The sequence below is a fragment of the Protobothrops mucrosquamatus genome, unplaced genomic scaffold (genome assembly GCF_001527695.2).
Source record: "Protobothrops mucrosquamatus isolate PMUCROS unplaced genomic scaffold, P.Mucros_1.0 scaffold747, whole genome shotgun sequence".
NCBI classification, from domain to species: Eukaryota; Metazoa; Chordata; class Lepidosauria; order Squamata; family Viperidae; genus Protobothrops; species Protobothrops mucrosquamatus.
In genome coordinates this window covers 374,179-388,239 of record NW_015387018.1, presented here as the reverse complement: position 1 = coordinate 388,239, position 14,061 = coordinate 374,179, and the positions used below count along the sequence as shown (strand labels likewise).

Sequence of the window (14,061 nt, the reverse complement as noted above, 5' to 3'; positions counted from 1 at the left end):
GAGCGCTTTAAAGGTGGTAACTAACACCTTAAAGCGCACCCGGAAGGCCACTGGCAACCAGTGCAGCTCGCGCAGCAGCGGCGTTACATGGGAGTGACGAGTCCCTCCCAACACCGCCCGCGCGGCCGCATTCTGGACCAGTTGAAGCCTCCGGGTGCTCCTCAAAGGGAGCCCCATATAGAGGGCATTACAGTAGTCATAATGCATCATGAACCCATTGTTCGGTGGGAAACAGCCCTCTTTGATCAGAAAGTATGAATGCATGCAGAAGCAAAGCATACTGTAATTAATGAAGATTATCTAAGACATTCAGGATGGGTTAATATCTGGAGATGTTCATATATAAAACTATAACAAAATGTAATAAATGGAAAAGAATCTGAAATGTTCAGAGCCTCCCTCAGATTGTAACTCCCTAAGCAGCACGTTGTTTCGTTCATGCTTAAAACTAGCTCTAATAACCTTGGAGTATAGGCTAATATCATATTCAGAGTGCTGTCAGCTGAGCTACGTAGTCCCTAGCAGAGACAATGATCATCCTATGTTTACAGAAAGCAAATTAGATAGAATCTATTCTTCTATACTGGAGCTGACCCTATTATAGATGGTGGAACTGACCCTATTATAGATTATGGCTAGGTTTCAGGTGTCTGCTGAGACCACATCTTCCTTTTGTATTGGGGTAAGAAAAATAACTCGATTCAGACAGTGTCCTTTGGGCAGATGAAATTGATGATGTTCTTCAGTGAAGAACTGTACTACGTGAATAGGGTGCTTTCTGTAATAGTATTTGATTATGGAAGTTTGATATGCTCCAGTTCTAGAGAATTCCACATATATTCCAAATATTGTTCTGATAGTTCTTCGATAGGCTTCTATGCATTTTAATATTGTGTTTATTCAATTCATTTTTATTGCATTTTTTCTTATATGTTCTTCCCTCAGTAATTCAGGGGAGGAAAGCTATTTATATATGTGGGGGAGAAGACAATAAAGTGGACTTTCAACATGGTTTTCATATATTCAGAAAGCTCCTCCATTATATATATTAAAATAGTTGACTTAAATTGTTATTGTTTATAATATTTAGTATATTTTTTGAAAGGGAGCTTATGTCAAGTCAACAGGCTTCATTTTTATTATACTTGCTGAATTATGTTAAGTGCTAGATAAATAAGTGGGTTTTTTTTACCATTTCTGACTGAAAGTGCACACTTTCACCCACTTTACAATACATTAAATTGAGTAAATTGCCATATTAAATTCAATCCACAGATGATCCTCAAATTAAATATGTACAAATATGGAAAGATAAATTCAATGATTTGTGTTCAGCTGGATCTGTTTCTTGCGATTGAACAAACAAAAATCATATCTTCAAGGCATAACATTAGCCACCAGAATGTTTTCAAAGTGATTTGGCAAAACAGTTTTCCCATTTCTGTAGAAAATGCACAAATGATGGGTAAATATGATTTTTTGTACAAAAATATGTACAAAATAATATATATTGGGTAAATATATATGTCCAGTATAAAATACATTTTGTAACTTTTCATTTTTAAGCCATCTACTGGAAATAAATAACAATGTAAAACTAAGATGGGCTAGTTTTATAGTCATCTGTATATCCTAATTCTATATGAACAGGAACAAAAGTGGAAGCAATATTAATACAAAACAAAAATTGCAATATGCCCTATCCCCCTTAAAAAAAAATCAGTTCTAGCAAAGACAAAGGTAAAGTACTTCTTCCTGCTTAGTCTTATCTATAATAGCTAAACAGGAAAGCATTTTCAAGCATTTGCTTTTCACATTACTTTCCTACTGAAAGATTTGAAGCAGAACTTTCCAATCCTTTTTTCTGTATAGTACCAGGTCATCATAATTCTAACAGAGTCCAATTCTTTCCTTTGTAATACCTTAGATCAATTTGGCCCCCTTTTGTATTGTTTGATAAATTGCTGCCATTCTGGCATACCTGTTGGGAAGGAAGCATTTTTGAAGGCAATAGAATTTATCTGCAAACTGAAGCCTTTCTGTAGATGGGGTGACCTACCTGCCCTAGTATTTCAGGTCTGACATTAAGCAAAGGAATAAGAAGTGAGACTGCTTGGTGCTTCATGTTCCAAAGGACATCTTTCCATCTCCTTTAACAGAAGTATATTAACACTTCTTTTTGATACAAGGGGAAAAAAATCAAGGGCAATTGCAAAGTTTAATTAGATTGGCTAGTGTTTGGCCACTGACAGCAAAAGATTTATGCCTTCAAATGCAGAACTATCATTAATCAATTTAGTATGTCTACAAAATTCTTTTAATCCCAAGTGAATTTTGATACTAAAGGTTATCTGCAGCTATTCCATATCAAGATGTGATACTCGTATTGTGATATCCGGCTCAGTCCTTCAAGCATCACATGTAATGTAATTGACAATCTGTTTTGTGACTCCCCCCCCCCATATATTCTGCTTTCCCACAAATGATGTATATGATTATTTTTTTGATGCACCAGAGCAATGTTTCTAAATCTTGGGAACATTAAGATGGGTGGTTGAGGAATTTTGGGAGTTGAAGTCCACACATTTAAAACTTGCTAATGTTGAGAAACACTGCACTAGAGTTCTGTGTCTTCCAGGAGAATGACCAAGTTGTAGAAACAGAATTGAAATACTACTCTTCTATTTTCTCCTTTGACATTTAACATGGGACAAGAATATTGTAGGAAAGAAATGCATAGTTGTTTTCTCCCTTTGACTATTCTTCATCAATTCATGCAATAGAATAGCAGTAAAAAGTAAAAGGCAATTTAGCAGTTTTATCAGAACAACTGAAGGTTGTTGCACATGCATCAGGATAATATGTACATAGAAAAGAGGTGATAGCTCAAACTGCTATATCAACCATCTTATCCTTTTTGGCTGTATTCCTGATGTCAGTTTATATACTAATTTATTTATTTAAATATTTATATGGCTGCCCAACTTGTAAAAATACAACTCTGAGGTTATACAACAATAAAATAACCACATATATCCTTATTGTCCCATTCTATCTTGAAGATCTATATAGGAATGTATGGTTAAAATTAAAATTATGGACTTGTGGGGAAGTTGATCTATTCACACAAAACAAATTATATTCTTGCTCAGCTGCTAAACTATGCATACAGTTAATGGCTTCTTAACTGTGAGAAAATCTTCTCTCATAGTCAGCATGCTCCAATTAGACAATGGCAATGCCTGCTTATTAGAAATGCACAGTGTAGGGATCAACATGTGTGTCATATCATGCTAATCATGATGGAGATTTATATTTCAGACATCATGGTGCAGTTGCATTACCATATAATTTGTTGGATGGTATGATAAGACACATTCTTGTTTTGATACTATCAGCCCTCACAGATAAACCATGTTAAAAAAACCATGGAAATAATTATTCTTAATCATATAATGCTATGGCTTTATCAACTGAAGACACAGATACACAGAAATAAAGCTTTGCTGAAGGCAAATTACATCAAACAGTGAGGATTTCTATTACGTAGGTAATATAATTTAATATTTCAAGTAGAGGAGGGAATGATTTTGATTCTTAAAATTATTAAGATTCTAAGAGCATCTCTACTCTACAGGTTTATTAGTCTTGCATAGAATGAAGAACCAATCAAATTATAACCCACAGGTGAGGATAGATGTCTTAGCCAATCAGTGCTCAGTTTTGACCAGGAAATGAAAACTAAAACGAAATGATTATTCTGCAGATACATTTGCTCTTTATGACAGTCCCATCATTAATTAGTGGAAGGATTATTTTTTTCCATAAGCAGAACTTGGCACTTGGAAGTGCCCAAAGAGACTACAATTTATATGAACAGCTAAGCCAGCATTGCAAGTGGCTGACATTAAAATGGAAGGGAATGATCCAGTAACCCTAAATTGGAGATAAAGGACAATGGAGATCAGATAATCTCTTGGAGATGACGATTGCAGCTTCTCAATACTATTTTATTTTCATATCTATGCCCACTTTACAACAGTGAAGGATAAAGCATAGAGAGAGGTAAAGGAAAGCTAAGTAGAGGATAAAAATCACTTTTTTGGTAGGTAATACTTCATTTTTAATCCTAGCATACATCCATTTTGGAAAAACAAACAGAACAATATACGGCTATGAAGATACAAGAAACCTGAGGTCACGACAAAGCCTCTCTTTGCATTTCTGATGTAAAAGAAAAAAAGAATGATGTTATAACTAGATAAGTCAATAGTGACAGCTGAAAGAATTTACTCCAGATGCATGTATGAACAAAAAAAGTCTTGCAAGATTTCCTACAAGCAGAAGAAAGAAACACTAGTAGATCTTAGGAGAATTTTAATACTATTTATGAAATAATGATAGTCTTACCTGCCCAGCTCTTGAATTCTCACACACATACGTCTCATAGTATTCTGCAAATTCTGGTGCATATTCATTTGCATCAAGAACTTTAATATAAACATTTACTTCTGACATTTGTTTTGGGTTTACTAAATCAGAAGAAAACAAAAATAAAAAAGCACAACAGAATGGAAAGTCAATAGCTTTTTTTTCTAATGTTAAAAGTTCTCTCTCTTTATATCTTCAAAAATCCTTTCTAAGGAACATCGTGATATTCAGTTTAGTTTTTAATAAAAAGTATTAGATACAAGACTATATTCCACATTAATATATGACATATGACACACTAAAATAATCACAATAAAAACAAAGTGTTTTGCATATTATTTTTTATATATCATGTTATAAAGAATCTTCAGTAACGATAATATAAGAAATGATTAAAAAATGATTGAGTACAATCCTGACAACCACAAATATTAATTCAGGCACATTCTGTGTTTGATTATTGCTATAATATAGCTTACATTCCTTTATGACTTCAAAAACAAAAGGAAGGAAGGAAGGAAGGAAGGAAGGAAGGAAGGAAGGAAGGAAGGAAGGAAGGAAGGAAGGAAGGAAGTTTTGTAAATAATTGAGTGAATATATGTTAAACTCAAATCCTTTTGCACAGATGGGTCTTTGCTTAAGGCATTCAGAGAAGCACTATATAACAGTGAATTGCCCTATATTTAAATTAGCTTAATTATCAAGATGATTTGTGAGCTGAAAGCTAGACAAATGTATAAAGCCACACTTTTTTCCTTAATTGCTTAAGTGAATTAAAGCACAATATGGTACAATTTGCTCTGATATATACTCAACTGAAATCAGTGGAGCTAAGGCCTATGCAAGAAAGTATTCAAAAATTGAAGCTGTTATCCTCTACCTTACCTTTCTACTAGTGAACGATTAAATAAATAGTAAAGTAAAAGATTGATTATTCACTAAAAAGAAAGATGAAAGAGTTTCTGGAAATAATTTCAACACCTGTCTGTAAGAATTGTCCATTGTGCCAATGTGCTATACATGCATATAAAATCAGAAAATTGTCCTTTGGATAAATAATTTCTTTGAGTATTTATGTAGCATAAAATGGAAGTTAATGTGAAATTATGCAATCAGGTAACTTAATTCTCTGAAATCTTTTGCTGCGATAAATGAGAAGGATTGTGTAGTAAATATGATATTGTTTCAAACAAAATATTTTAGGGTATTTGTTACAGTATTTCCTATGTTGAACTATTTTAAAACAATTAGTTCTGTCACTGGTTGGTAAGGCAACTAATATGCAATTAATCTGGCTTATATTTAAGAACTGGAATATAGGATTACTAAAATTAATTCACCATTTATTGGTAAAGCTCTGCAATAAAGAGGTATGAAATGTAATTTTCAAATGTAATAAACATTTAATATTTGAATATATGTTTATATCTCCCCTCCCCTCCCCATCCCATCAAAATTATGTTTTACATTCTCATTTTTTTAAAAAAAAATCTTTCTTTTTCAGTTAAAGTTGATTTACAATAAATCTAATTATAAAGTTAATTCATAATATGTACATAAAGACAAAGTATGGTACATTTATAGTAATTATCCTTTTCACTCCAAAAAATTCATTTCCCAGATGATTAAGCAACTCAGTTAATACCTATAAGAGTCAGGGCATTTATTTAGGGCAAATTATGCATTCAAATAAAAATCGAGGAGATCCAACGTATTTGTAACTTTGTTTTCGGGATGTATAAACTACTTGGAATTTTGAATAGATAATTCAAATAATATGACTCGAATAGGCTTGAAAAGATAATTTAGGTAAGAGTTTAAGCATCTAACTCTTCAAAATTATTATATTCCCCTAAACTCTAAGACCAGGGGGAAGGTTTTATAGCTAAAAGTTGAAAATCCCAATTTGAATTTTTTTTTTTTAAAAAAAGTTTTCTTTCTCTCTCTCTCGAATTTTGTTGTTTGGTTTATTTCCAATTTATAGTACTTTTGTAAAAGAGGTAGATATCGACTGAGTAGTTGTAATGAATGAGAGAGATTACAATCTCCTAGCCCAAATGCTTATCATTCTGAAATTTCATCAGGTGTAGATCTACATATCATTTCTGCCCTTAGTTCTGGATTTAGCTGCCATTTTTTTTAAATAAGTTAACAAGCAACTCCCCTATTCTCTCCTGGATATGTACTACACATCTATATTTCTTTCCATTATTCCCCTTTCCTCTCCAATTTTTTTAATATGATCTGAAAATACCACAATTCTAAACTAGAACCTCTGAATAAATTTTAGGTCATTCTTTGATCAAACTGATTCTGATGTTCGAAGTCTAACTGAAGAAGCTTCTTGAATGAGAAGTGAAACATCTTCAAGCCAAAAACAGAGTCTAGTTGCCATTTGAAAAAAGCACCTTTGGGGTTACTTTTGTCTTATTTTCCATTTTTTTAAAAAAACAGTTTTTGATTATCTTAATTGTTTATCTCTTTGGAACATTCATCAGCATAGCAAAATGTAAGTGCTTATTTAAATAAACAGTTAGTAGAATTATAGTTAGATAGTCTTGACTTTTTATAATTATTAAAAATATTTTATAATTAAAGTTATTTTGCAATGTTTTCTGTGATTTTAAAAAAAGCAAAAACTCTAAGAATATGAATGAAAATAATCACATAATGGCTTGACATTGTGCATATAAAATTAACTATTTTAGTACACTTAACATGCTTTATTCATTCAGTTGGGATTCTGAAAAAAAATGGAAATGATTTCTTCTTTTATTTGCCTGAAGTGTTTGTCTGTATTATCCTTTTAATAGAAAACCATACAGCTTGTCCTTTTCAAGAACCAATCTTAAGATAGGTAAAACTGTCCTTTTATGATTTGCATTTACCTTTTTATTATGAGGAACTAAAATTTTAACAGAGAATGTTTAGTTCTAATTCTAAGTATTTTTTTTTAAAAAAATAAAATAAGAAGGAAGTAACATCTGAAGGGCAAGATGACTTACAAACAAATGCATAGATTAGGCAAACAGCAACTTGCATTGGAATTTAAGATAACACCAACTGGAGAACTGTATACAGTATAGGCAATGCCTATATTCCAACTGTATTTATTTGTTAATCAAATTTACATAGCCACCCAAAGAGTTTCTAGGCAGTGCATAACAATAGATAACAAGCAAGAAAATAAAAACAGAAAATATTATTATAAAAAAATATAGATATCCTTAAAAAAATGCAACCCATAATTAAAGGGTATAAAAATACCTCCCTCAACAAGGATGCTACCTAGATATATCTCCAGTTCATAGGAGGCCCAGGTCTGGTCACATAACCAGGTCTTAAGGACCTTTCAGAATATCAAAAGGGATGGGGCTATATAGAAGTCTAACTGAATGTGCCCTCAGTTTCAGAATTAATTTTCTGACTGGAGTTCAGTTAAATGCTGGGTAATTTCATACCACTAATAAAGAAGCCTGTGAAATTTACCATAATGTAATATAAGCTCCTGTATCAAGAGGACAATTTTATATCCTGCAGTGTACCTCAAAATGTTAATTATTTCCATTACACAGATAGCTGTCAACTTTCAGCAGTTCATTTAGTGACCATTCAAAGTTATAATGGCACTAAAAAAAGTGACTTATGACCATTTTCCACACAACCGTTGCAGCATCCCCATAGTCATATGATCAAAATTCGGATGCTTGGCAACTGGTTCATATTTATGACGGTTGCAGTGTCCTGGGGTCATGTGATCATCTTTTGTGACCTTCTGACAAGCAAAGTCAATGGAGAAGCCAGATTCACTTAACAACCGTGCTACTAATTTAACAATGTCAGTGATTCATTTAACAAATATGGCAAGAAAAGTTATAAAATGGGGCAAACCTCACTTAACAATTTCCCACTTAGCAACATAAATTCTGGGCTCAATTGTAGTCATAAGTTTTTTGTTTTTGTTTTAAATGTGCTATTTGGTTAAAGGAAATAAAATGTTAGATTTAACTCCAACAAATGTATCCCTTTCTTAATGTTACCTTATGAAACAAGCAACAAAGAAACAAGAATTCTCAACTGCAAATGATGGACCTTTGGAAAATAATTGTTACAAAAAGATATTGGTATCAGGGACATCTGCAGGGTAGTTAAATTAGTCAGGTTGATGGTGGTAAATGCATAGGCCAAGTTCTATTCCTTTTTCACATTCCTCATAGCAAGGCGGGCTTGGATTTCAGCACCAGAGCTGCCATCTTGACTCTTTGACATCCTTTCCCCTTTCCTGCAGATGTCCCTGCATAATGCACATTTGGGATAGGTACCTTAAATCTCCTACTCACTTGATTCTATGGCAGTAACAGTTAGGTTGTGCCAAATCTGTTTCTCTCGGTCCAGAGGTTCAGTTATACTAATTGTTCCATTGTGGTCATTGATGCTGAAAAATGTCTTTAAATACTTGCTGTGGGCAATAGAATATCTGCACACAAAAGGTTTTTAAAAAAGAAAAGAAAGAGGAAGACGAAGGGTGAGTTTCTGAGACATGGAATACAAAACTTCCTTCATAAAGAAGGATACATAAACTACGGTCAGTCAAGGAAACAGAACTGTGCAGCCGTGAATATGGATATGTGTGCTTTGGCTATTCAAAAATCATGAAAAATGAACAGTGATAAACATTTAAAATTCACTGCTGCCAAGATCAAAGCCCCTCTTTTTATGCACTGAAATATGTTCATACCTGTATTAGAGTGAAGCAAATCTAAAATGCATTATTCATTCCTCTTTCACAGACAAGCTCACAGCAGGTGAAGGACTCGATTAAAAAGAGACAGTGAAGTGCCACTTGTGAAGCGACTCACACTGGCAACTAAGTTGGGCTACAGCAGTGCATTTTTATTGTGGCTGCTTTGAAACAATGTCAAAGAAAAAAAAATACTAAGAGGAGAAAGGCAAAAGAACAACTACACTTTCATTAAACACAAAGGATGGAAAACCCTTGGAACCTGGAGAACAAAACCGATAGATTTATTTTCACAGACTTAGTGACCCACTTATTTTGCTTAGTTTAGACTTCCTTCCTTCCCTACCTCTCAGAGCAGTAAACTTTATGAAAGTTTCCTTTTTTCTGAATCCCAATGAAGCAAGGGATACAGTGCAAACAGGATGTTCATCTACAATCTCCATTCCAGTAAATAGCTACCGGTACATGTGTAATGTTCAGGTATATAGCACCCCAAAGCCTACACCAACAATCTTGGGGGAGTAGTCTTCAATGTCACTAAAAACCATATAATAATATTATGTCCAGCCATATCTATATCCAGGGCATATCTTAAGATTTGGGGTGTACCTGATTGGACTGTCAATATCATCTGGATCTCTGGCACTCACAGTCCCCACAAATGAGCCATTCCAGTTGTCTTCAGCAACCTCCATAAAGAATTCCTCTGATACAAAAACTGGAGGTTCATCAGCGTCCTTCACTATGATCCTGAGAATAGTTTCATCTTCAAACTTAGTGTCTTTTTCAAGGAAGTGCTTTTCAATGTGTCTGTTAATGCCTTTAACTTTTATTTTGTATGCCCTTTGGCTTTCATAATCAACTGTCTGTAAAAAAAGAAGAAGAAAATCCAATACAGAGAAATTAACAACAATAAGCAGGTAATTGAAAAAATAGTGCTTCAGTTTCAGAGGGAATGTTTTCAAAATAGTCATGTTATCTTTATTTCATTTTTCTCCCCCTTAAGGGAAGAAAATGTTAGTGTAATCCTCATGAGCACACTTTCTATAGTTACCTTTCTTGTTACTGTAGTTTGATTTTGATAGCAAAGTCATTGTGTCATGTTTCATCCTGTCCAGTGATCTGACACCTTCCCTGGATTTCCCATCCAAGGGAAAGAGAATCATCATGAACAAATCCCTCCAATCTTCCAGCCCAGGAAGCATAAGGAAGAAGGAGAATTGTGGAGAGAGGGATCACTTCTGAGACAGAATGGAACAATTTGCTACGGCCATCTCGCCATGGCCATCTCGCTATGGCCAACTCATTGTGGCTATCTCACTGTGGCCAACCCGGTGTGGCCGTCTCACCACAGCCAATTCACTGTGGACAAGTTACTGCTGGACAATTCCACGTAGGATAACTCAGTGCAATAAATGTTATCTTCCACTGTTTTTTCAACATTATTTCCATTGACATAACATTTATTGTGTTGAGTTATGCCATGTGGATTGTCTGGTGGGGAGTTGTCCTGTGGCAAGTTGGCCACAGCAAGATTGCCATGGTGAGATAACCACAGTGAGTTGTCCTGGACCCCTTCTGGGTCCAACAGAACACAAAGTCTTTGCAATGAACAGTTATGATTACTCCATAAAAACAGAAGCAGCACCGGTTGCTGCCCTTTATATCCATTTTATCCTTGGCTGCTGGATTGGGTCATTATGTTCTAAAGGAAATAAGTAAAAGTTATTCTTTTATAAAATGTAACAATGTAACCCCAATGTAACCCCAATGTAACGATGAAGTGCAAATGTAACAATGAAGCTCCAATGTAACGATGTAACACCAATGTATGAGACTCTCAGTTTGCTGTTTGCTATTTCTTGCCTATACAAAGTGACCACAAATGGTAATCAGCAAAGGCAATGAATTATGACCTACTAAAAGTTCCTCAGGAGACAGGAACTTACACCTTGAGCAGAAATCACTATCAGGAAGAGGGGAACATCGGCCCAAAGTGAAAATTACAAATAAACAAGATAAGATAACAGCGGATGGACGGAAATTGTCAGGATGACCCTTTAAGTGTAAAACAACTTCAAAGAATGACTAAAGAGAATGAAGAAGGGGAGTTGGGAGGGCTTCTTAGGCATGATGTGCATTGTAAAAGGGTATAAAATGTATAGCTTGAAAATTGCTTTTTGCGCTCTTTGAACTCAATCCATGGGAAGGGTCTAAGAGGCTGCGCTTGCAACCACTTTTCTTTTTTTTTAATTTTCATATTTTTCTCCAATAAACTTTGTTCTTGTTAACCAGACTTGTCTCCGAATTGTGAGTATCAAATTTTGGGGTTTTTAAATCTCACATGTTCTATGCTAATTTCATTTACTTTTCTTCTAGTTGATGATGATCTATAAAAATTACTATTGGTACTCTTGGTCATTGTTTTTTATTCTTTTTTCCAGGATATCTTTGTCCCATCCTTGAACTTCCTACCTGGCATCCATTTAATTTCCACCCATTCTGTGTCCATTGTACTGCAACATTTTTAAGTACTTCAGTAGCAACACAGGCATATCGGAAGGAAGTTAACAATTACAATGAATGCTATTCCTTTACTTCTATGAATCTAGACCAGGGGTAGTCAACTTTGGCTCTTTTATGACTCATGGACTTCAACTCCCAGAATTCCTGAGCCAGCTGTGCTGGCTCATGAATTCTGGGAGTTGAAGTCCACGAGTCATAAAAGAGCCAAGGTTGACTACCCCTGGTCTACTCTAGACCATCAGTTCTCCATTTCTCCAAAGTTTCTATGGGCCTACAGTGGAATGAAGGAATAATCTGTGTCTTTTGGTTTGATGCAATAAGGTGAGTAATGAGTGGGAACACTTTAGAATATATGAAGGGAGTCTAAAAGCATGCATGTGTGGAAACATTTCAGAAAGCAAAGGAAAAGAATGGGGACTATTGAGAAGAAAACAGTCCCTAAAAGAAAAAAAGGTAGACCCCAGGAGAGCCAATCAATAGAGGCTATCCAATAAGACTTGCCTTTTCTATATAGATTAGAAGGCCAAAATGCAGGGACTGAACAATCATAGCTTGAAAAAGCCATAGAGCGAGCACCAATCCAGCTTCATTGCCAAACCTCTACAAACCAGACTGGATATTAAAAGCAACATGGGAAGTAAGTACTGTAGTTTAGTCTGCAGTGCAAAATTAGACTTAATAAGGACTGCGCAAAAGAGTTATTCGAGTTAAGCCAACAAAACACATTTCTTGAGACAATCTGAAGTCAGCAGAGTTTAGCACAGAATATTTAACTTTCTCAGTCAGGAGTGATTAACACTGTTTGTTTCTAGGTATGTAACAAATAAGCTGCCCGTTTTATGAATACATTATATTGATCATGCTAATGTAGGATGAAATCTTGGAAAAGAAGATAGAATGGCTTTTAGATTTATTACAACTTCTCCCCATCCAAGTTTATAATGAATAAAGCTGTTTGATTTTGCCTCTTTCCCTGTTTGCTGAGATAGTTTGTTGTGTAACAAATCTCATCTCACCTTGTTCAATATGACAATTCCTTCTTGGGTCTCATTATTAGTAATGATATAAACGATATGAGGGTTATCTTCTTCTATTATGTAATCCATAGCTGCATTGTCCCCTATGTCACTGTCATTTGCCATGATTTTGCCAAGGATGATGCCCACAGGAGCTGCCTCCGATACATTCATTTCATAGCGCTCTTAAAGAAAAGGCAATTATCAGTACAAGCCTGATTAAACGGTGAATGTTCATTTGAAAGCAACAAAATGTAAATTGTGATTCCTTTCTGAGAATCACATTGTTATGCAAAGAATTGTTGTAACAAATATTTCTTTGTTTGTGCTATTAGCTTATTGTCTTTAATAGCGTTTGACTGTTTAATTTAACCATTCTTGAATTTCAAAAGAAGTAGCTGTATAGTTTTTTTTAAGTATTGCAATACAGAACTGCTAAATCACTTGTGTCTGCAGTTTTTCCTTTTAACCTGACACATTTATATCCTTGTTTATAATTAGAATAACACCAGCAAACAGTAGAACATCAGAATGTATCAAACTTTTTAAATTTGAATACCGATCAATGTCCAAATCCATTTCTCAAAGCAGAGATTAAAAATAAAGAACATTCAACCACTTTTTCCCGGTTATATCCATATTATTGTCATCTTTTTTTGATTCACTCATATCAAGAGATTGTTATATCTCCTCTCCTCCCCCTCCCCAGAAGCTTTTTTTATACATCAATCAGATTGGTTATGCTTCTGCTGTCAGAACATGAGATGCCCTCAAAGGCCTATTCTCCCCTTGCTTTGATTCTTTTCCCTCTATGTTCTTTTCCTAATTGGGAAATGAACGTCCTGGTCTACTAATGTGTCTCCTTGGTTCAGAGCAACCAATAAATACATAAATAACCACAAAATCCAATGTGTGTATTAAAAGAAAAATGAAGACAAATACATTAAAGCAACTACAATAAGGTTTCATCACATAAAAGTCTTCTGCTCTTAGATATGCAAATTAAGATTATTCTGAACTGCTTTTATTCAAATTACCTTATAAATTTACCCATAATAAATTAAGAACAAAGGCTCTCCCCCCTACTCTTTAGTTAGTTACCTTGTTACGTAGCATTATTTGATTTTGTTGCCTATTTTTTTAACTTAATTCCAAAATGCAATTTTGTAGATAACTAGGAGCCACTTTTTAAATAAATTTATGTAACATGACTGCTCTTGTTACTGACTCATATCTGGTAGGTTTATGGCAGGGTCTTCAAACATGGCCCTTTTATGACTTATGGACTTCAACTCCAAGAATTCCTCAGCCAGGTACGCTGGCTGAGGAATTCTGGGAGTTGAAGTC

The 14,061-nt window shown here is 34.5% G+C and overlaps 1 protein-coding gene across 1 annotated transcript in view; it reads right to left on the bottom strand.

Moving 5' to 3' along the window:
* The window catches only part of LOC107289679 (cadherin-19), a 40,453-nt gene that overhangs the window by 10,523 nt on the left and 15,869 nt on the right, over nt 1–14,061 (bottom strand). Inside the window, 4 exon segments of the mRNA XM_015818476.2 lie at nt 4,411–4,532; nt 8,772–8,908; nt 9,782–10,038; nt 12,715–12,899. Of these exon segments, the coding sequence (XP_015673962.2) occupies nt 4,411–4,532; nt 8,772–8,908; nt 9,782–10,038; nt 12,715–12,899 (701 nt within the window).